The sequence below is a fragment of the Arachis ipaensis genome, chromosome B8 (assembly GCF_059453495.1).
Source record: "Arachis ipaensis isolate K30076 ecotype BB chromosome B8, ASM5945349v1, whole genome shotgun sequence".
In the NCBI taxonomy this organism is placed as follows: Eukaryota; Viridiplantae; Streptophyta; class Magnoliopsida; order Fabales; family Fabaceae; genus Arachis; species Arachis ipaensis.
This window is the reverse complement of record NC_142443.1, coordinates 47622211-47645896: the sequence shown is the minus strand read 5'-3', so window position 1 is coordinate 47645896 and position 23686 is coordinate 47622211. Positions and strand designations below refer to the sequence as shown.

The window sequence follows — 23686 nt, the reverse complement described above, 5'->3', positions numbered from 1 at the left end:
CATGGTGTGAAAATCTACTTAAAATTACCAAGTGGCATTTTCACAAACACTTGGTGGGCATATAACCAAAACATAAGAAATTGTAAAGGAAAAATAAAAACTATAACCAAACTATATTCACAATATCAACAATAGAAACTCAATCAAGCATATGGAAATCATAAAATATCAAATTCATGAACAAAAGATCCAAGAAACCAAAATTGCATATATTAACAAGTAACATGAACTAAGAGCAAAATGTGACAAGAGTAGTAAAATTAAAGAGGATATTTAAGAGTACTTACAATAAGATAAGCAAAATCCAAGATCAAAACTTACTATAAAATGCTACAATGGAAATTAACAAAACCCTAGGAGAGAAATTCTATCTACACTACTCCTACTCCTAATGCATAGTTGAAGGCCTCTTAAACTAATGAAAACTAAACTAAAACCTAATGAAAACCTAATGTAAGCTCCTCCTTCATATGTGATCATTTCTCCTTCATATAGCACTCCCATTCAGCATCAAGCCTTTAAAAATTGGGCCAAAAGCCCACAAAATTCGCGGATCACGTGTTTCATTAATGAATCCACGTGCAGGGACCTGTGTGTATGCACAGATGTGTGTGCACGCACACTTCACTGAATGTTCACTTGTGCATATGCACAGAGGGTTATACACACGCACACCAGCCAATTTCCTTCTTGTGCGTACGCACCCTTACTTGTGCGCACGCACACTTGACTGTGTGTGCTTTTCCTTGTTTTCTTCATGTATTCTCTCTTGTACATGCTTTCTTCCACTTTTCCTAGCCAATCTTGCCTCTAGGGCCTGAAATCACTCAACAAACAAGTCATGGCATCGAATGGCATAAAAGTGGAATTAAAATGATTAATTTAAGCACAAAAACGTGTGTTTTCATATTTAGGTTCAATCTAGGGAGAAATCACAAAAGTGTGCTATTTTAGTGATTAAGTGTAGGTTTATGTGATGAAATCCACTCAAATCAAGTCAAAATATCTCATCAAATATGGACTCATCAGTGGGTTAGGGTTGGATTTCGGTCATGAGAGGGGATATGGGTGGGAAAGATTTGAATTTGAAATGGGTTGGTGGGAATTGATGGATGGGAGTGATGAAGGGTTTTTGGAAGAGAAAAAGGTGATGTGGATATAATTGGTTGAAAGTGTATGGGGAAGAGTGTATGTGGGAAAGAGGGAAAAGTAAGAGAGAGAAGAAGGTGGGGTAAGTAGAGATTCTGTGGGACCCACTGATCCTAAGAGGCTAGGGAATTCGAATTCCTTGCCCTTTGTGGGCGTTGAACGCCCAGCCTTTGCTCCCTTGCTGGCATTCAACGCCATCTTTCTGCTCTAAGTAGGGCGTTGGATGCCCTTTAGGGTCTCGCTTCCTGGCGTTCAACGCCAGGCCTCTGCTCTTTGTATTGAACGCCCAGAATGGTCCCATTCTGGCGTTCAACACCAGCAAGCTGCTCCCTCTTGGGCATTGGACACCCACACTTCTCCTTGTGTAGCATTCAACGCCAGCTTTCTTACCCATATGGGGCATTGAACGCCCCTCCTGCCTCCTTGTCTGGCGTTCAACGCCAGCAAGAGGTCTACTCCAGGGTGTTCTGTTTCCATCTCGGAATGTCTCTGTCTCTGTTTTACTGCACATGACCACAAACTCTAAAAAGGAATTAATTCTAAAAATAACTTAATATAACTCAAATAAAAATAACTAAAAATAGGAATACTATAATTATGGTTGGGTTGCCTCCCAATAAGCGCTGTTTTAACGTCACTAGCGTGACGGTCAACTCCTTTACGGAGATAGACAGGGGCTCAGAATTTCACCCCTTACAGTGAACTTCCTTCCTGTGCTCTCATGGATGAGCTCCACGTGTTCTAGAGACAGGATCTTGTTCACAGTATGCGGAATGACTGTGCTGTCTGTGAAGACAACTCTCATGCCAGGTGAGAGGCCTTCAGTGGGGATTTTCTTATCCCTCCAGCCCTTAGGTATCTTTTTCTTAGTACCTTCATTCTCATTGTTTGATAATGGTTTTTCAACACCAAACTTAGATTTGGTGTCTGTGGGCTCTTTAAAGCTCTGCACAGAGAGAGATGGTTGGAACACTAAGTGTTTTACAGTTGTCTCTCCTTTAGGGAGGGAGTTAGGTTTAGGCATCTTGAACAAGATATGATCTTTCCATAACTACAGAATGAGCTCTCCCTTTTCCACATCAATTATGGCATTGGTAGTGGCTGAGAAAGGTCTTCCAAGGATAATAGATTCATCCTTGTCCTCTCCAGTACCTAAGATTATAAAATCTGCAGGGATGTAAAAGTTTTCAACCTTTACTAAGACATTCTCTACCAGACCATCTGCCTTTTTCAGTGATTTGTCTGCTATCTCTAATGAGATCTTGGCAACTTGCACCTCAAAGATTCCCAGCCTCTCTATTACAGAGAGAGGCATGAGGTTTATGCTTGACCCTAGATCGCATAAAGCCTTTTCAAAGGTAATTGTCCTTATGGTGCAAGGGATTAGGAATTGTCTGAGATCCGGCAGCTTTTGAGGTAGTTTCTGCTAAACCAAGGCATTGAGTTTCTTGGTGAGTACTGGAGGTTCATCCTCCAATATCTCTGTGCTAAATAATTTGGCATTAAGTTTCATTAGAATTCCTAAGTACCTAGCAACTTGCTCTTCCCTAGTTTTCTCTTCTTCATCAGAGGAGGAGTATTCTTCAGAGTCCATAATCTGCAACCAAGCATTCAAGGGAACCTCTGTGGCCTCCTCATGAGTTCTGGTTTCTTTTAGTTCTTCAACAAGGGAGTCCTTAGTGGACGTAGAACACTTATCCTCCCCCATTGTGGCATTTAATGCCAAGACTTGTTCCTTTTTGGGCGTTGAATGCTCAGCCTCTACTCCCTGGCTGGTGTTCAACACCAAGACTTGTCCTTTTTTTGGCGTTGAATGCCCAACCTCTACTCACTGGCTGGCGTTCAACGTCGGAAGGTCCTCTTTAGATTTGGCCTCAGTTTTCATACTGAGGGATTTGCATTCTTCTATTGGATTTACTTTAGTATTACTTGGAAGAGTGTTAGAAGGGATCTCAGGATCCTTTTACTCAGCTGACCAATCTGTACCTCCAGATTTCTAATGGAGGATCTTGTTTCAGTAATGAAACTGTGAGTGGTCTTAGAGAGATCAGAGACTATAGTAGCTAAGTCAAAGAGGCTCTGCTTAGACGTCTCTATCTATTGTTGAGAAGGTGGAAATGGTCTATTATTGAACCTATTCTGGTTCATTCCACCTTGATTGCTATTGAAGCCTTGCTGAGGCTTCTGTTGATCCCTCCATGAAAAGTTAGGATGATTCCTCTATGATGAATTGTCGGTATTTCCATAAGGCTCAGTGTGGGGATTCCCTGAGGGATTTCCCAAATAGTTAACCTCATCCATCATGGATTGATCTGGATCATAGGCATCTTTTTTATAGGAGGCTTCTTGAGTGCTGCCAGCTACAGCTTGTAATCCAGTCAAATACTGAGAGATCATGTTGACCTGTTGGGTTAGGATCTTGTTCTGAGTCAATATGGCATTTAGAGTATCAATCTCCAGGACTCCTCTCTTCTGAGTTACCCCATTGTTCACAGGGTTCATCTCAGAATTGGTTGTTTACAACCATGTCAATGAGTTCTTATGCCTCTTCAGGTGTTTTCTTCAAGTGGAGTAAACCACCAGCAGAGTGGTCCAATGCCATATTGGACATCTCAGAAAGGCCATCATAGAAGATATCTAGCATGGTCTAGTCTGAAATCATGTTAGGAGGGCACCTTTTGATTAGTTGCTTGTACCTCTCCCATACTTCATAGAGGGATTCACCCTCTTTCTATCTGAAGGTTTGAACTTCCACCCTAAGCTTGCTCTGCTTCTGAGATGGAAAGAACTTGGTCAAAAATGCATTGACCATCTTCTCCTAAGAGTCTAGGCTTTCCTTAGGCTGAGAATCCAGCCATAATCTAGCTCTGTCCCTTACAGCAAAGGGGAAAAGCATAAGCTTGTAAATTTCTGGATCTACTCCATTAGTCTTGACAATATCACAGATCTGCAAGAAATCAGAGATGAATCTGTTGGGATCTTCCTGTGAAAGTCCATGAAACTGGCAATTCTGTTGAAGTAAAGTGACCAACTGAGGTTTCAGCTCAAAATTATTTGCACCAATGACAGGTATAGAGATGCTATGTCCATAGAAGTCAGAAGTGGGTAAAGTGAATTCCCCGAGGACCTTTCTTGCGTCTCCTCTGTCATTAGGGTTGGCTGCCATGTCTGTATTCTCAGCTTCTTGTTTGAAAAGCTCTGCAAGGTTTCCTTCGGAGTGTTGCTCTCTAGCTTATTATAGACGTCTCCTAAGAGTCCTCTCTGGTTCAGGATCAGGATTAAAGAGAGATTCTTTATCCCTGTTCCTGCTCATAAACAAAAAGAAAGAATGTAAGAAGAGAAGAAGAAAGGATTCTCTATGTCAGAGTATAGAGGTCCTTTGTTAGAAAGATAGGTCAAGAGAAAAAGAAAAGAAGATGTCCTTTAATAAGGATAGTTTTTGAAAATCAAGAGAGAAAAGAGGAGATATTTTCAAAAATAGAGAGGGGAAAGAGAGATGAAGTTTTCGAAAAAGAAGAAAGAGAAAGTAGTTAGGAAGTTTTGAAAAAGAGAAAAGAGAAAAGAGAATAAAAGATAAAACAAGTAACTAACTAATTAGCCAGATTTGAAAACAAAATAAAAGATTTTATTTTGAAATTAAAAAGAGAAAGTTTCAAAGAAGATTTTGAAATTTAAAAGTTGAAAGAAAGAGTTAAATAAAGAAAGATAAGATAAGTAAGTTTTAAAATTTAAAAAGAAGGATAAGAGAAAGATTTAGAAAAGATTAAGAAAGATAAGATTGAAAATTTAAAAATTTTGAAGAGCAAACTTTAAAAGATAGTAAAGATTTGAAAAGATAAGAATTTAAAGTTTAAAATTTTTAAAAGAAGATAGGATAGGAAGGTTTTAAGGTAAAAAGATATGATAAATATTTGAAAAAGATTTGGAAAGATAAGATTTGAAATTTGAATTTTGGAAAAAATTTGATTTTGAAATTTGAAAATTGAATTTTAAATTTTAAAATTGAATTTTAAAATTTGAATTTAACATAAGATAAGGTAGGATTTTTGAAATTTAAAGAAAGAAAGAAAGATAAGATAAAGAATTGAAAAAGATTTGAAAAGATAAAATTTGAAATTCAAAATTTAAACTTTACTAACAAGGAAACACTGAACTTAGAATTTTTATATAAAGATAAGGAATGATAGTAAAGATTTCAAAAATTTAAACAAAGATATTTAAATTATTATTTTTTTTAATTTTTTGAATTTTAAAGAAAAAAGAAAAACAACTAAGAGACACCAAACTTAAAATTTTAAGATCAAATGACACTAATTTTCAAAAATTAAAGGACAAACAACTAAAAGACACCAAACTTAAAATTTTTAAAATCAAACAAGAAAAATTACCAAGAACAATTCGAATATCAAGATGAACACTCAAGAACAATTTCGAAAATTCAAAGAAAAAGATGAAAATATACAGGACACCAAACTTAAAATCTGACACAAGACTCAAACAAAAGATAAAGATTGCTAAAGAAAAGAAAGGGTTCTAAAAAAATTTTGAAAAAGAAAATAAAAGACACAATTAAAAGAGCAACTAAACCTTAAAGAATACATAATCTAAGCAACAAGATAGTCCGGTAGTTTGTCAAACTCGAACAATCCCCGGCAACGGCGTCAAAAACTTGGTGCGGGAAATTGAACTCTGCACAACTAAACTGGCAAGTGCACCGGGTCGTCCAAGTAATACCTCAGGTGAGTGAGGGTCGAATCCCACGGAGATTGTCGGATTGAGCAAGCAATGGCTATCTTGTAAATTTTAGTCAGGCGATTAGAAAAGATGGTTGTTTTTTTTTTTTTGAAAGCATAAACAAAATAGTAAATACGAAATACCAGATTGATTGTGAAAACAGTGATAGAGATAGAATTAAGGCTTCAGTGATGCGTATTCTTTTCAGATTAACTTTTCTTACTGTCTATTTCAATAACGAATGATTCATTCAATGGCAGCCGTAATTGACTAACTCATGTAGCATCCTCATCAATTTAGCCTCTTCTAAACCATAGCAGTCCACCATATCCGAGCAACGCATATCCTCTCATCAAGTTAACTCATGGCTTTCCACTATAGCCGAAGGTGAAGGCCTAAGCAATCCACTCCCCTTCGAATCCTACTCAAAACGTGATGCCAAGGCATCATTACCTGTTTTTCTATTCTTTTTCACTAGATTTTTGATTAATTTTCATACAAATTTGGTGGATAAAGGAACAAAAGCATGAAAAATCTCTGCATTAAGAAAATTTTGAGCATAAGTGATTTTAGTTAATATACAGGGTAAATATGATGGAATAGATCACACTAAGTGAAGTCATGATTTTTGAGCATTATTAGCACACTTAGTATAGTAGATATTATCTTGTATATTACTTTGATACACCTATTTATTTGATGATAGGCAAAACAGAAGCAGAGAATCAGAGGAAAGCAGAGTTGGAGAGCCAACATTGGTGGCAACGTTGGCAATGAACCAATGCTGTAAGAAAAAATTGAAGAAGCAACGTTGGAGAGAACGTTGGTTTAGCAACGTTACCCCCAACGTGCGCGACAAAGGAGCCTGGAAAAAATTGCAGCCACGCGTACACGTCCCTCACGTGTACGCGTGAATGATGAAGAAGTGGCAAACCACGCGTACGCGTGAAAAGGCCAACGTTGGAAGTAACGTTGGTGATCAAACGCTGGCTCCAACGTCCACGATGACATCCCTGGGAAAAATTTCATATGACGTGTACGCGTGGGTTACGCGTACGCGTCGATTGGCAAAAAGCAGCATGCACACGTACGCGTGGGAGACGCGTACGCGTGGATTGAAAAACGTTGAAGTGGACGTTTGCATGCCAACGTTGACGCAAACGCTGAAGACAGGCCTGGGAGCAGAATTTTAATGCTGGCAACACTGCTAAAGGCCTGGTACACCCCTGAATCATGCAAGCAAGCTGAGCCCATCAAACATCACTCAATCCAAGGCACAAGAAGCATTTAGATTAGGAATTTTAATTCATTTTGTAATTTGTAATTTCATCTTTGTAAGCCTATATATAGGCAGTAGCTGGATTGGAGGAATCACTCTGGATTGGAGGGGAGTCCAAGGTCATGCATCCACATCCCTTGACACACACCATTCATCACTCTTCTTTCTTTTTTTTTTCTTTTCTGCTTTCTAGTAGTTTAGCTTTACTTTGTAATTTTTATTTATGAATTTAAAGTTTCCATTTCTGTTTGAATTCTAATTCTTCTTCTTCAATTTTCTGTATTTTATTTCTTCTCTGTTAGAATAGAGCAATGAAATAAACTAACTCTTTTTATTGGGTTAGAGAGCTCTATTGTTATTTAATGGATCAATTGTAATTTTCATCATTCTTTCTCTGTCTTTTCTCTTGGTCTTACTAGAAAGCTTTCGATCTTCATTCAATTGAACAATTGTCTCGACGGAGAAATTGTTCATAATTGGATTTCCTCGGAACCTTGACAGAGGAATGAGGAAATCATGCTCGAAATGCTTTCTCACATTGGATTAGGTTGGGGGTTAGATGGATATTGTGACATTTAATCCTACCAATACTTTGATCTATGAATGTGTGTGGTATAATCAGTGACCAAGCTTTATCTCTTCCCATGAACAATTAAACCAAGACATTGGAAACTTGTTCAAGCTTAGAGAGATTGGTGAACCAAGACATTGGGATCCAATCACTTAAGATTGCCAAGAAGATCAATGAATGCATTGATTGAGGAAGAGATGAAGATGAACCTGATCCAGAGAATTGCAATATCTCTTGATCCCAATGTTCATTTTATTTTTCTTCTTTCTGTCATTTACTTTTCTGCACTTTATTGCTTTTATTTACTTTGATGCAATTTACTTTTCTGCTGCTTATCACTCCAATCTGCTCGTCTAACTAGGAAAATCAATTAACTGTTGATTGCTTAATCCGTTAATCCTCGTGGGATCGACCTCACTCTTTTGTGAGTTTTATTACTTGATACGACCCGGTGCACTTGCCGGTTAGTTATTAATGAAGGAACTTATTTTTTTCGTTATCAAGTTTATGGCGCTGTTGCCTGGGATTAATTGTGATTAACAAACTACCGATTGGTTGATTACCTAGATTAGACATTTTTCTTTCTATTCATTTAATTGTTTTTTTCTTTATTTTCTCTTGCTCCTTAACTGTTTGTGTTAATGCCTCACCAAGAAGCCCTATTCGTGACACCTTTGGCTCTTGGTGATTGTGTTATTAATATATAACAGTTTCTTTTACTAAGCTTTCTTTCAAAATGGCATACAGTTACATTCTAAATTTGGTGTTGCCATGCAACAACTTGTTTCAATCTTTCTGGATACTTGCATCAATTTCAAGAAAAAGTGTCACACTAAGTTTGGTGTGCAACTTAATTTTCTATGCATTGTATCTAACAACACCCTTTTGGTTATGCAATCATATTGCCTCTGTTTGTACTTCTTTTGCTTTTGTTGTATCTTTAATTGTGCTTGCTTAACCACATACATCACTCACATTTCATTGTGAGACATTTATGACCCATCATAAACCCCATCACCACTATTTTGATTGTTGCTTCAGGATAGGCAATCATCCTAAGTTGGTATGGGAAGGGAGAAAAATATGAGGAAAAGGACAACAACAATGAAGATGAACTATAAGGAGGTAAAGTTTCTTTCTCTTCTTATTTATTTCCAGTACTCTAAATTGCATAATTTTCTTCTATTTTCTTTGTATGTATGTGTGATTGCTCCTTTTGAATAAGCATAGTTTGATGTTGTGAATTGTAACATGCTGCATGATATCATGACTGCCATCTTGAATTTTGTGAGTCCAAAGCAATTTAGTTTCATTATCATAAACAAACAAGGTCATTAAAGAAGAAGTTAGCATAAGCATATAAGTATTGGGAAGCTAGCATGATTATTTTGTTACTCAATTACATTTGAATTTGTTAATTAAAGTTTTCATCTAGGACATTTTATGAAATTTTTGAAATCATGAAAACCTTGAAGAAGCAAATGCAATTAAGGCAAGAAAATGAAAAGGGAAAGAATGAGAAAGCTGAAGGCTCTGAGTACCAATGACAATTCAATTGTTAAGTACTTGTGGTGTTTATGTATCAAGCAAAAAGCTTGAAAACAAAACACTTAGAGTCAAGGTTAGGCTCAAGTGCAAAAGCACTCCCCCAAAGCTCAAGGCTCTGAGCATCAATGATTAGAGAGTCCAGTAGATAAGAAACAAAATGAGCTAAAAGAGTCCTCTAATTAAATGCTTGTGGTGCTTATGTATCAAGTCGTAATACTTGAAAACAAAGCATTTAGAGTCGTAGCTTGCTTGTAACTCATGGTGCAAAGCACCCGAAAAGAATAAGCCATAAACAGAATGAAAAGTTTGTTCAAGGAAGAAACTTAAGGAAAAAAGATTTCATAAAATGAGCTAGATAGAGGCATCAATTATGTGAATCTCTTTGTGATTGTTGCATACATAGAAAACTAGCTAACCATGAACATTATACTGCTACTCTTCTCACCTTGATTTGTCAAATTTTATTGCATGATTCTCTTTTTGCTTGGGGATAAGCAAGATTTAAGTTTAGTGTTGTGATGCCAAGGCATCATTACCTATTTTTCTAAGCTTTTTCACTAGATTTTGGTTTAGTTTTCATACAAATTTTGTGGATAAAGGAGCAAAAGCATGAAAAATCTCTGCATTAAAAAAATTTCGAGCATAGGTGAATTTTAGTTAATATACAGGGTAAATATGATCGAATAGATCACACTAAGTGAAGTCATGATTTTTGAGCATTATTAGCACACTTAGTATAGTAGATATTATCTTGTATATTACTTTGATACACCTATTTATTTGATGATAGGCAAAACAGAAGCAGAGAAGCAGAGAAAAGTAGAGTTGGAGAGCCAACATTGGTGGCAACATTGGCAATGAACCAACGCTGTAAGGAAAAATTGAAGAAGCAACATTGGAGAGAACGTTGGTTTGGCAACGTTACCCCAACGTGCGCGACAAAGGAGCCTGGAAAAAATTGCAGCCACGCGTACGCGTCCCTCACGCGTACGCGTGAATGATGAAGAAGTGGCAAACCACGTGTACGCGTGAGTAGTGAAAAATGACAAGCCACGCATGCGCGTCACCTGCGCGCACGCGTGAAAAGGCCAACGTTGGAAGTAACGTTGGTGATCAAACGCTGAGTCTAACGTCCGCGATGACATCCCTGGGAAAAATTCCATATGACGCGTACGCTTGGGAGACGCGGACGCGTGGATTGAAAAACATTGGAGCGGACGTTTGCATGCCAACGTCGACGCAAATGCTGAAGACCGGCCTGGGAGCAGAATTTTAATGCTGGCAACACTACTAAAGGCCCGATACACCCCTGAATCATGCAAGCAAGCTGAGCCCATCAAACATCACTCAATCCAAGGCACAAGAAGCATTTAGATTAGGAATTTTAATTCATTTTGTAATTTGTAATTTCATCTTTGTAAGCCTATATATAGGCAGTAGCTGGATTGGAGGAATCACTCTGGATTGGAGGGGAGTCCAGGGTCATGCATCCACATCCCCTGACACACACCATTCTTCACTCTTCTTTCTTTTCTTTTCTTTTCTGCTTTCTAGTAGTTTAGCTTTACTTTGTAATTTTCATTTATGAATTTAAAGTTTCCATTTCTGTTTGAATTCTAATTCTTCTTCTTCAATTTTCTACATTTTATTTCTTCTCTGTTAGAATAGAGCAATGAACTAAACTAACTCTTTTTATTATGTTAGAGAGCTCTATTGTTATTTAATGGATCAATTGTAATTTTCATCATCCTTTCTCTATCTTTTCTCTTGGTCTTACTAGAAAGCTTTCGATCTTCATTCAATTGAACAATTGTCTCGACAGAGAAATTATTCATAATTGGATTTCCTCAGAACCTTGACAGAGGAATGAGAAAATCATGCTAGAAATGCTTTCTCACATTGGATTAGGTTGGGGGTTGGATGGATATTGTGACATTTAATCCTACCAATACTTTGATCTATGAATGTGTGTGGTATAATCAGTGACCAAACTTCATCTCTTTCCATGAATAATTAAACCAAGACATTGGAAAATTGTTCAAGCTTAGAGAGATTGGTGAGCCAAGACATTGGGATCCAATCACTTAAGATTGCCAAGAAGATCAATGAATGCATTGATTGAGGAAGAGATGAGGATGAACCTGATCCGGAGAATTGCAATATCTCTTGATCCCAATGTTCATTTTATTTTTCTTCTTTCTGTCATTTACTTTTCTGCACTTTACTGCTTTTATTTACTTTGATGCAATTTACTTTTCTGCTGCTTATCACTCCAATCTGCTCGTCTAACTAGGAAAATCAATTAACTGTTGATTGCTTAATCTGTTAATTCTCGTGGGATCGACCTCACTCTTTTGTGAGTTTTATTACTTGATACAACCCGGTGCACTTGCCGGTTAGTTATTGCGCGGAATTTATTTTTTCGCGTTATCAAAATGCCACAGACAAGGTCAGATCTTCCGGATCAGGGAATCTTGCTTCTCAGACTCTGGCCTTAATGCCACAGAGACCTCAGCAACGCACGATAAACGGAATTTTATGTCACCTATCCAAAATCGCCCAGGCACTCTCTTGGAATCTGTTGTGCATTCTCTAGTTGTGGTTCAATGCTATCCGGGTCAGGACTTACACGGAACCCATGTAGAACAAGAATGAATGTCACGGTTCATCCTCAATTCATGAGATAAAGAACGAAAATGCACAAGAGAATAGAATCAAACGTGTATTGAAATAGAAACAGTAGTATTATTAATCCATGAGAATCAACAGAGCTCCTAACCCTAACTTAGGAGGTTTTAGTAGCTCATAATTTACAGAAAGTAATATGAATGCAAAAAGTGGTGGAAGAAGATCTTAAACAAGGGTGATCTTCTCCTATATATAATAACCTAATACTAAGAAGTAAAAAAGTATGATAGACTAGACTAAAGGTGCGAAAGTCCACTCTTGGGCCCACTTTAGTTGAGTACTTGAGCTGAGCTTGGCGTTCGACTTGAGGGATGGGCGTTGAACGCCCATTAGAGGGGTGATCCATGCTGCCTTGTGCTTCTTGGTGGGCGTTGAACACCCCAAAGGGGGTGATTGGGCGTTCAACGTTGGCTTGGGTTCCTTTGAGGGCGTTGAACGCCAGAAAGGGGTAGGCCTTGGGCGTTCAACACCCAATAGCAGGCTCCTTCGAAGAAAAGTATATACCATTGTATATTGCTTTCCAACTCCGTTGAGAGCGCATCATTTAGACCTCTATAGCTCTAAAAATGCTTGTTTGAGTGCATGGAGGTCAGAATCTGACAGCATCTACTACACTTTCCTTGCCTCTGAATCGGACTTTGCCAAAACTCCTCAATTTCAGCCAGAAATTACCTGAAATCATCAGAAAACACAACAACTCAAAGTAGAATCCAAAAATGTGAATTTAACACTAAAATCTATAAAAATATAATAAAACTTAAACAGAACATAACTAATACAATATATGAAAATGATGCCAAAAAACGTATAAAATATCCACTGATCATTGGCATCATTGAATTTTGTAATAATATGTGTTCTATATAGAAAGGATATTGAAACTATAGAACACTTGTTTGTTACTTGTAAGTTTTCTTGACAAGTGTGGTGTGCATAAATTTTTTATGTTAGGTGTGATTGGACCATTTCAGATACCATTAAAAAATACTTTGAGAGTTGAAATACCATACCATTGAGAAAATACATGCGTAAGAAGTGGTTAATTGGATTCTTTTCTGTTATAAAAAATATTTGGCTACTCAAAAATGGTGTGATATTTAAGAACAAGACAACAAATTTGGTGGACTGTGCTACTATATTATTTTGTTACTCTAAAAAATGATGTGGTAGTTAATTCAATGTTGTTGATAATTATATCGAAGATGACATAAAAGTTATTGTAGCATGTAGATTTTATGTTATTGTCTTTATTTATCTTTTGTTGGTTGTACTCTTTACCAAGTGTATTAAACATTTTCTTAAAAAAAAACATTAAAAATTATTTTATATATTTTAAAACCTAAAAATTAAAATATCCGATATTAACAATTTTTTAAACTAATTTAAAGTGTCCAATATATTAAAATTTTAGTATTTTTAAATAACGACAAATATTATAAAAGTTAAAAACACTACTAATAGTAATAAAATCCAAATACAAAAAACAAAAAAGAAAAAAGGTTTTGAAAAACTCAGAAAGGTTTTGAATTATGGAGGAAAGCGACAAAAGAAGACTAGTACTGACTAGTTGGATTTCCAAGAGTTCCTCTTCCCCTTATGTTTTGTTTACAGTTTACACAATGCAAAAACAACATTAATTATTGGGAATCAATTTTCCCAAAATGACCCTCTTTTTGTTTTTGTACTCTTCTGAGTAACTCATAAATAAGCCACTACCTTGTGCCACAGTTTCATAACAGCTTTAATTCAAACTTTCAAATACTCCATTCTTTCTCTCTTCTTCCCTGCTTCTTCTTCTGGGTATGCATTTTTTTGTTATTATTTTTTATTTTTTTATATTTGCATTTGACGAGAAAGTTCTCTTAATATCATTCTTTGGTTGCTTTCAGATCCTTCCAACAACAGTGTTAGCTGATTTAACTCCTTCAATATATAGCCATTGGTGAGTGCTTCTTCAACCTAAATTTTCTTTAATTTTCTTCAATATATGTTTGTATTTCCTCAATGATATTTTTCGCAGATTTTTTTTTACTCATTTTTTCTTAGGAAGAAAATGAAATGAATAGTTCATGTTATTCCCCCCAAGTATCTAACTTTCTAGTACTTTTCTTCACTTCTGAGTTTGTTTTTGTTATTAAATTTTTTATTTTAAATTTTCTTGCCCATCAAACACATAAATACACACACATTCATAGGATCATTATGATTACTATTATGTGATGAAGATCTTATTCTTTTGAGTGCCTTTTTGTTTATAGCATTTTCTTTTCTTTTTTACTGGTCAAATCATTTCAATATTTGATTTATTCATCTTTTTTAGAAAGTTTTTACCACCTATAATAAATGTTGCTTTTAAAACCGTTTATTATTGCTTTCAAGTATTTATGAGTTATGACTGAAACTGATGAAATAAGTAACAATGATTTTACATCCATGACAATTATTATAAATTGATTAAAATTATGAAATCTTCAAATATTCATTTATGTTAGAAATTTCCGTTTTTGGCTGTGCAATTTGTTCAAATGGTAAGGATGTTTTTTCCCCCTTTATATTAAAAATGTGATACTTTTATATTTCATTTCAAAGCATTTGGCATTATTACTGTTCTGTAAGTATTTAATGAATTAAATTGATATAAATTGATTGATATATAGAATAAAATAATTTTATCACTCTCGTTGATGCTTGTATATGTCAGGCATAATTAAATATTTATATAAAAATATATTGATAGTGCATAAATTAAATGGTATTCTTTTGAAAAAACTTTTGAGTTCTTGACATGCATGCGCATTGCAGAATCTTTCTGTTCCACTTCTTTGTCTTACGTTATGTTTGGTTTCATGAATTTGTTTTCTTGTTGGATTTTTTCTACCAAACATGGCACTAGAGAATATTGTTTACCATGTTTATGTTTGGAGGGACTTGAGAAAGAAAATAAATGTAAATGTCCAAATTATTATTAAGAGCATTGGAAAACTTGTTCTTGTTAGATAGCTACACTTTCAACCGTTTTTATTTTATCATGTTACTTCTTTTTATGTTCATATTTAACTAACTATTTCTTATTTCCATGAATTTTTGAAAAAGCTGTTTTCTACCCACACATATTATTATGCTAGATTCTCAAGATTTTTTTTAACAAAATGTTACTTTACGTCTTTTATAACTTGTGTGTAACTAAGGGTAAAGACTAATATTATAGTGATAAAAAAAAGTTATATTTATACATACTTTTTAGTTTAATTATAAGCTTTGTTGGGATTTTTTATACATTTTATCTAATTGAAAAATTTGAAAATTAAACTAACCTTTTTCAATCGTGTATTTTGTCTTTTTTTTTTCTTTTTTATTGGTTGAAAAAAAATTATATTTGAATATGGAGTACAGAATATCTAAATCAATATGACAATGTAACATTCAAAGAATTAGGAACAATTTTTTTAAAGTAGTTTCTATTTAGTTTTTTTTTTTTTTTTTTTTAGACGTTTTTAGCCCCGCTGTCTATAAAAAAATTATTTGTATTATTTGCACATTGCATGATCCTTTTACATCTAATGTGAAGGAATAATTTGCAACTTCACTTTCTCAACTTTAGGGTAAAACTATTTGAATCGATCTCTCTCTCGGAGTGGTACCCCTCCATTTGATTTATGATGTGGGGTCTTTGATGCCTTTGGTTTCCTATATGGGAGAGACAATTTCAGAAGAAAATGGATTTTCTACCAACTCATGATCTTTTTCACTTCATCCGAGTGTAACTTTAATCATATCAATTTACAAAAAAAAAAAAATCAATATAGAAAGATATTTACTTAATCAATGTGAGATTCATCCAAACATTACATCCGCTAATCTCTACTATAAAAGAATATTATTCATGCTTGTAAAACATATTTAATAAATGTTATAAGATACTAATAAATTACCAGTAAATTTTCTTTAAACGTTAGAAATATACAAGTATTTCTCATGAAAGTCACACCCCACAATTTCAAGGTGACACAAAATCTTGACACTTGATCCCTCACAATAATTGAGTTACCAACTCCAATCCCACTTGCAGTCCACGACACTTATATTAATTTTATTTCATGCCTTTTTCTTATGATGTTGGCTACTAGAACTAACACCTTGATATGCTTCTATTAGGTGCTTCAAATCAATGTTAATAATAGTACACGTGAACCAAAGACTACTTTAGAATACCAAGCAGAAGCCAAGGTAAAAAAAAAAAAAAAAAAGAGCAACAAAATGTGACTCTACTATTGAAGTTTGTTCCTCAGTGTGCACTCCATTATATACAACCACTTTGGGGTATGGTGGGGTCTACTTGCATTTAATGGGAAAGTGAGGGAGTTTAACTTCTTTTTTTGTTATCGGTATCATGTTTGCTCATTTACAATGGGGTCAGATAAATTCATTTTACCCTAAGGGTTTAATTTTGATATTTTCAACTGAAAAATATTTTACACAATCGCTGAATGGCAGCTGTTCTTTTAAATAATTATTTACAGGATGAATATAAAAAATAGTTATTTTTACTAATATAGTATTATATAATTAAATATATATATATAAAATTATTTTATATTAAGAGTTTATTAAAATTAAATTTTATATATATGAATATAATTGAACTTGAATTTATTGACTTGTGTATTTATCAAATTCTATTATTACTTTTTTCGCTTTTAAAATTTGGTAGAATATTATTTAGTTTATTATTAACAAATTAAGAATGTGTTAGGATTAAATATCTTTGTGATGCAAATTCAAACATAATGAGATAGTTAAGACTAAATATTTTTGGTGATAATTTTGATAATTAGAGATGGGAAAGAAATTCTTTTTCATTGTCTAGTTTTTACTATTTCTACATTTTGAAAGGATAAAAGAAATGTTATATTTCTCCAAATCTATCTTTACCACTAAATAGATTTATTTACTCAATCCCTCCATATTTTTATCATAAAAACAATTTTCAAACAATACCACTTTTTTAAAGTGACAGAGATACTGAGATCAAAGAGTAGTTGGTAATTCAATTCCTTATAGTAAGAAGGCTTCATACATGTAACAAAAAATTCAACTTTTACCGCACTTTTTACAAAGCTTTTATAAACAAAGCAAAAAGTACTGAATAAAGTAGGCTCTGAGAACTCTGCATGCTTTTGCTCTTTGGGGTGATATTAAAGGCACACTTTCATTGCATGTCAATGTTTTGAAACACAGGACCATTGTGATTGTGGGGGCTACTTTCTTCACATTCAATTTTTTTTAGAGTGGATCATATGCCCCTTTCTATAGTTTCTGCTGATATTAATTTAATTTTTGATATCTTCTTGTTTAAATAATTAAATCAAAATTGATATATTTTAGTTTGGTTGTCATAGTTGTAGTGAGTTGGCTTCTTTATGACAATGTAGGTTGAATTCAATTCAAGGGGCCATAAATTGTTTCATAGCAATTGATGTTTATCCTTTATCTATTCTCTTACCTAATTTTGGTTTGGGAATAATAAAGCCTAACCTCCATTAACCATGAAAATTTGTCCTTTTTGTATTAGTTGCATAACTTGATTGGCTTTAAAGATGTTTATTTAGTTAAATCTTGAAGAATGTTTTTCTCATAGTCATAGTCCTTTCTCTCGTGTCACAAAAAAAAAAAAGAGGGCCACTACAAAAACAGCAACAACAAAGCCTTATCTCACTAGGTGGAGTCGGTTACATAAATCAAACGATGCCAGTCCTATCATGTATTATGTCTAGAGTGAAACTGTTTACGCGTAGAAAAAAAAATCATATTAATTTCAAAGCATAAATCTACTCTTTCCCTTTGATTATAAATAAATGGGGACATTGTGCCTGTTGTGCTATTTATTATGTTACTCATTTGAAACTGCACTGTTGTTACTCTTAGTAGGTGTGACACTGTTAGCTAAAAGATCCTTCAAAGTGCTGCCGTGGGACTTGCCATAATCAAGGATATAAAATGCCAAGATCAAGGTATGATATATCCTCTTATTCCTATTACTGTTTAATTTTACATGTTATTTATGTAATTTCGTTTTTTTCTTCTTCAACAACTGATCAAGGAATGTTGTTGAATTCAGCCTATCCAATATTACTGACCAATCCACACTACTGCTCTAACATACCATATTCTTTGATGAGTGAAGTCATTATGACATCATACATCATATCTGTTAATGATGAAAAATGCCTTTTAGGCAGCAGCATATATCTGATTTTAGTTCAACTTAGATACTCAGTGCTTATTGTAACCTCCTTGATCAAACTGTTGAAATTTCAACAGATGAATTCTTTACAAGTTATTTTTATTCGTTTAATCTCTAAGCCATTAATCATGTATTCATGTTATGAAATATTTTTTCAAATTTAATCTTATTAAAGTAACATAATTTAAATGTGAAAACTGTGAAGTTACTAACAATCATGTATGTGTGTTCTTTTATGCAGGGGATCAGATTTGCCTCAAAGGCATTCACCTCGAGGTCCACATCAACTTCGGACATCGAGTTCCGACTCGGATCCATTGCATCACCGGCCAATCGCAGACCGCAGTCCAAAGCTAGGAGACCGGCGTTCGCCAAGAGGTGCTCAGTCTGAGGCACTGAATCAGAAGAAGCTAGGAACACGCATTGCAGATTTGGAATCGCAGCTAGGTCAAGCACAAGAAGAGTTGAAGATGTTGAAGGACCAGCTTGCTTTGGCAGAAGCTGCGAAAAGAGAAGCTCAAGATGAACTAGTCAAGAAAGCCGAGAAATTAGAAGTGCCGGCCGTGACAGAGAAGTTCCAAGAAAAATGCACATCAAAGAATCCTCTTCAAGAATCTAACAACAAAACTGAAGCAACTAAGCTTCAGGATGGTGTTATACCAGATGAAAATCAAGAAGAGACTGATGTTTTCGAAGTCCTCATCGAAAAGGTAGCAATTGAAGTTGCCAAACCTGATCAAGTGCAAGTAGAAAAGGAAACTAAATCACTTGAACAGGACTTAACTGCACCCGAAATTTCGGAGCTGAACAAGCCTTCAGTGGATGAACTGATGAAACTAAAAGATGATGAGATAGCATTACTAAAGTCCAGTTTGGAGGAGAAAGTGAAGCAATTGGAGACAGTGAATAGTGAGAATGAGAATTTAAAAAACCAATTGAACGAAACGGATTCAAAAGTTTCGGCTGCTGCAACAAAGGAAGAAGAAATGAAGCTTCAGCTGAACAAATTGGGAGAAGAATTGGAGGCTGGAAAGTCCAATGCAGACAAGCTGAATGAGAAGTTGACAACTACAGAAGCCGAGAAGGAGGTGTTGGAATCAGAGATGAAGAAGCTGAGGGTGCAAACAGAACAGTGGAGAAAAGCTGCAGATGCGGCAGCTGCAGTGCTCGCAGGCGGCATGGATATAAATGGCAGGATCCCTGAGAGGTGTGGCTCCATGGACAAGCACTTTGGTGGCAATTTTGAGACACCAGCCGGAAGGTACAATGGATATGTTGGTTCTCCAGGTATGGCTGATGAATTGGATGATGGTTTTGGAAGTGTAAAGAGGAAGGGTTCTGGGATCAGAATGTTTGGAGATTTATGGAAGAAAAAGGGCCAAAAGTGAAGTAGTGTTACTCTAAAGGCAGAAGCTGCAAAAACAGTTGCTTACTGTTTTGTGCATATATTTCTGGTATCTTGTTTATTTGTGGAATTATTAAGGGATGAGACTATTGCATAAGGATATGCAAGCAGTTATTTAGTTATGTGAACTTCTGAGATGGGTTAGATATTTTCCTTGTTTTGTAAGCAGATTCTCTAATCTGCACTACTGCTAGTAGGTAGTATCTTGTATAACATTCAACCGTTTTCAGTTCTCACTTCAGTGTGATTCTTCTGAAGTCTCAGCCTTCCAGTGTAATGTTTGGCACTAATCAAGTTTGTATTGAGGTGTAGGGAATAAGCATATCAGATAATCTACCCTAAGAATTATTGGCATAAAATTATGTTAACATTGATAAATCAATTACGATATAAAGCAATATGTTTGGATATCATTAAAATGGATGATGCCACAACTTAATTTATATTTTGGTTGGAAAAACTACAGGAGAAAACCAATACAGCCCACTTTATGTCCACTAATTCCTATTAAAGTTTTCATTTAACTCTTAAACCTACATTCATAGATCATTTCCATACAGATAATAAACATTCATAAAATGGAATTCATAATAAGCTTCTATAGGCCATTTTCATACTAAAAACAAAGTCATGCTCATTTTTTTTCCTCCCCCCTTTTTTTCCTGCTACATTGATTTTACCAAGCAATAACATTTTGGCAAAAGCTTTAAAAGCTAAAACCATGTATTTCTATTCCACAACAAAAATGCATGTTATGGGAGCAATTGCACACCCATTCCCATCACATATTCAATTTACAATCTTATGGGAGCAATCTCAAAATGAAATAGAGCAGCAATATTAATAACTACTGATCCGAATCATCACCATCACTTCCATAGCTTTGACACAAGGATTGTAGTCCCCCAGCAGAATTTGCATTGCTATCCACAGTTTTCTTTTGCTCTGGTTCTGCGGCACCTTTTGGATCTGAAGCCACTGGTTTCTTAATAACGGAAATCCTCACCAAAGGATTAGGCTTTGCACTGCCACCATGGGAATTTCCTGCAAATAACCAACAGATTGCAAAATTGTGTAAGATTTCCATGTTGATAGTATTATCAAACATGTCTCGGAAAAGTATATCACACATAGATAGAGCATGCTTTGATAATGATACATATTCAATAGTTGGGACATACCTTGTTTGCCAGATTCATCCAAACTAACTTTTGTTAGCGCGTCGGTTGCTTTGCCAGGAGGTTCTTTGGAAGGCTTTTGTCTCTGTAGACAGGCACATCAAACATTAGCTATATTAATCCCATAATTACATCTCATTTTTCTCTTTTTTTTTTTTTTTTTTTTTTTTTTGATAAAAGAAAATTTTATCAAGATGAAGAAAATGATATTACAAGATTCGGGGATAAGAGTTTCCCCATACAAAATTTCAACATCTTAAACCACAGATTTACCGAGACATTTGATAGTTCCCTTCCAAATTTCAAGTTTCAAAGGCCAGGAAAAAAATGGACAGTTCCCTTTAAGCTTTCACTAGCAAACAAAGGAGTATGTCATTAGTTCATTCAATTCAACTTGGTCCCCAATTCTAAATCAATTCAAGCAAAAGGAGCTCATGCTAGCCACGGATTACTCTTCCCTTTCGCTCATAAAATTTTATGTTCTGTAAGGAAAATGTTTTGCACTTCTGCCATCCATAAATTTTAGGTTTGAAAAAGAGTAAAACAAAGGAACAATAGCAGTAGAGCGCCCAGTGAATGTGGGATATAAGACTTAAGTTCAAAGTGTATTTCTGAACCTTCAGGTCGATTTCAAATCTGACATGAGATGCTGAAGAGTGATTAAGCTATACTTTACTAGGTCCACAAAACATAAAGAAAACTCCACTACAGATGTTACTAGACATACCTTTGGACTAGAACTGGAAGTTCCAACATGCCCATTTGAAAGCTGAGCCACCTCTTCTTCCTCTTCAATATCTTCATCACGAACTCTTCTAACATAATCATTTGAATTCTGTTGAGGATAGTACAAGGCAAACAATATGGATTAGTTTCAAACAACAGGGATGCAAACTTGAAGTGTAGCATAGCAGTACTTACATGGAAGACAACTGATTTTATTAATGCTTCATCTTCTTCTTCCAGTCTTTTTTCCTAAGAACATAAAATAGTAACAGTCAACTTGAAGTCCCAACTATAAATTAAAAGGATAACATTAGACAATCAGAATTAGGATGCTTAAAAATTACACAACCAGGATTCGACAATAATATTAGACAATCAGGATTTCCATCAATACTAAATTTCAGGATTGGCAATTCATTGGAATTTGTAGCCAAGTTCCCATCAAGTAAGCAGGTATTGTGCTCCAAAAACACTAACAATTTCAGACTGATTTTGTGATCATTCAGAAGAATATGAGAATAAGCATAGTTAAACAAGCATTCAGAAGGACTTTAGATTTCCTTACTGACATGGTACTTTTCAAATAGGTTCATGCCTAGGCATAACTTTCTTCCATTCCATGACAAACATTTCGTTTTCCTATTCAAGTATTACAAAACCAAGGAATGGTTTTACAAGTTGTTTCTGACAGTTGGATTCAGGCCATCTCTCAAATCTCATGGAAAATAAATGGCCTGAATAAAACCGGCATTGAATGTATCATTACATTGAAGAGTTATGCAAATTGTAACCACAAATCTTTGAAAATCATTTGACATGATTTGTCAGCATTATCTATATTATCCATTAGCTAAAAGAAGATAATAGCAACCAAAAATCTATAAAGCAAAAAAGAGCACATAGAAAGACATAAAAAACCTTGGGAAATGAGGTTTCACAATCAAATGCTTCATATTAAAATGTGAAGCAATTGCAGTTAGTATAGTGATGATGTGAATGTATAAATTTTCCCTTTTTCCTAATAGGAAATTTCTCACTGCTGAATGTAGATCAAAATCCATATTGCACAATGTTAAAGTTTTAATTCATAGACAAATAGTCATTGTGTACTTATTTTCTTTTCTAATCCTCTAGACATCTAATCAACAATAAATACTTATAAAAGGAAATCTCCAGTACAAGGTTAATCTGCTGCACAGCAAGGGTGTTCGTACCTTATCATCTGATGTACGTTGCAAGGCCGCCAGCATTTCATCAACAGTGACAGTCGCATGCCTAGACTGGAAAATGAAAGAGACTTGAGTCGGTAATCACCAATTCACTGAAGGGAAACCATGCACAATGCAGTTTGTACATTGAAGCAAATGACCAAAAACTATAAATGTCAAATTTCAATGCCTCAAGTAGGCATGTATTCTACTAGACAATCATTTTTAAGTACAAGGTCCCAATTTTATACATCATTATAAATTTATAATGCAGTTTACAGAGGCAAGTACCTTCATTGACTTCATCTCATCCAATGCGGCAAGGATGTCCATCTCTCTTTTAGAATCTAGGGTTCTATTCTCCAAAGACTTCATTGCATCTCCCATCTCCTCAGATTCCCTCTTCCGTTTCAGGCCATCAGCTTCCTCGTCCTCAGCACGCCAAGGTTCAAAATTCCTGGTCGCACCAGATTCAACCACATAATCTGAGTTCTGAGGATCAGTTTTCATAGTAAGTTCCGCCGAGCACTTAGTGCACTTAAAGTAGAACCTAAAAATTTGAATCCCCAAATATGTCTGCACAGTGATCAAACAGACATACACCAAACGTCAACCAAAGGTCAAGAAATTACAAACAAAGACCAAAGCAAAGTAAGGCAAATAAGAGCATGCTGAATGCCAATACCCTCTGAGTATCATGAAGGTTCACATCAAACAGCAACATACACATATATCACCAGAAGTCACAGCGAGTCAAACAAAAATGAAGTTAATAAATAAACAACAAAAAATTGAAATTCAACAAAAGACGCGAACTTTACCTTGCCCATCAACCAACCCCTACCAGAATTAATCTGTATACACCACAAGTTTTAAAAAATTTAACCCAATAACATTACAAAAACCCTTAGCTAACGGACCTGTCATTGCATAGGAATTAATTAATCGCATCCCTA

General features: G+C 35.1%; 2 protein-coding genes and 1 non-coding gene across 7 annotated transcripts in view; 2 read left to right on the top strand and 1 right to left on the bottom strand.

Moving 5' to 3' along the window:
* Nucleotides 1–3804: 3804 nt before the first annotated feature.
* LOC148547968 (small nucleolar RNA R71) lies at nucleotides 3805–3913 on the top strand. Its single transcript, XR_015897747.1, has one exon. It is a non-coding gene; the product is annotated as a small nucleolar RNA R71 (small nucleolar RNA).
* Nucleotides 3914–13677: 9764 nt separating this feature from the next.
* LOC107612653 (interactor of constitutive active ROPs 4) lies at nucleotides 13678–19905 on the top strand. Of its 4 annotated transcripts, none has more exons than XM_088496352.1 (5): nucleotides 13678–13769; nucleotides 13859–13911; nucleotides 16125–16196; nucleotides 17898–17980; nucleotides 18455–19905. In XM_088496352.1, the coding sequence occupies exons 4-5, from the start codon at nucleotides 17967–17969 to the stop codon at nucleotides 19599–19601; spliced, it is 1161 nt and encodes a 386-aa protein (XP_088352478.1). In that variant the 5' UTR covers nucleotides 13678–13769; nucleotides 13859–13911; nucleotides 16125–16196; nucleotides 17898–17966; the 3' UTR covers nucleotides 19602–19905. The 4 variants fall into 4 exon arrangements, with proteins under 4 accessions (XP_088352478.1, XP_088352477.1, XP_016169836.1 ...); XM_088496351.1 differs by having other exon boundaries at nucleotides 17895–17980; XM_016314350.3 differs by lacking the exon at nucleotides 16125–16196 and having other exon boundaries at nucleotides 13697–13769.
* A 329-nt stretch (nucleotides 19906–20234) lies between these two features.
* The window catches only part of LOC107612654 (coiled-coil protein (DUF572)), a 62817-nt gene continuing 59365 nt past the window's right edge, over nucleotides 20235–23686 (bottom strand). For both annotated transcript variants that reach the window (XM_088496353.1, XM_016314352.3), the window contains 6 exons: nucleotides 23022–23306; nucleotides 22737–22802; nucleotides 21718–21771; nucleotides 21524–21631; nucleotides 20800–20881; nucleotides 20235–20662 (listed from right to left, as the gene is read on the bottom strand). In XM_088496353.1, coding sequence (XP_088352479.1) covers nucleotides 20466–20662; nucleotides 20800–20881; nucleotides 21524–21631; nucleotides 21718–21771; nucleotides 22737–22802; nucleotides 23022–23306 — 792 coding nt within the window. In that variant the 3' untranslated portion in view covers nucleotides 20235–20465. The remainder of the gene's footprint in view (nucleotides 20663–20799; nucleotides 20882–21523; nucleotides 21632–21717; nucleotides 21772–22736; nucleotides 22803–23021; nucleotides 23307–23686) is intronic.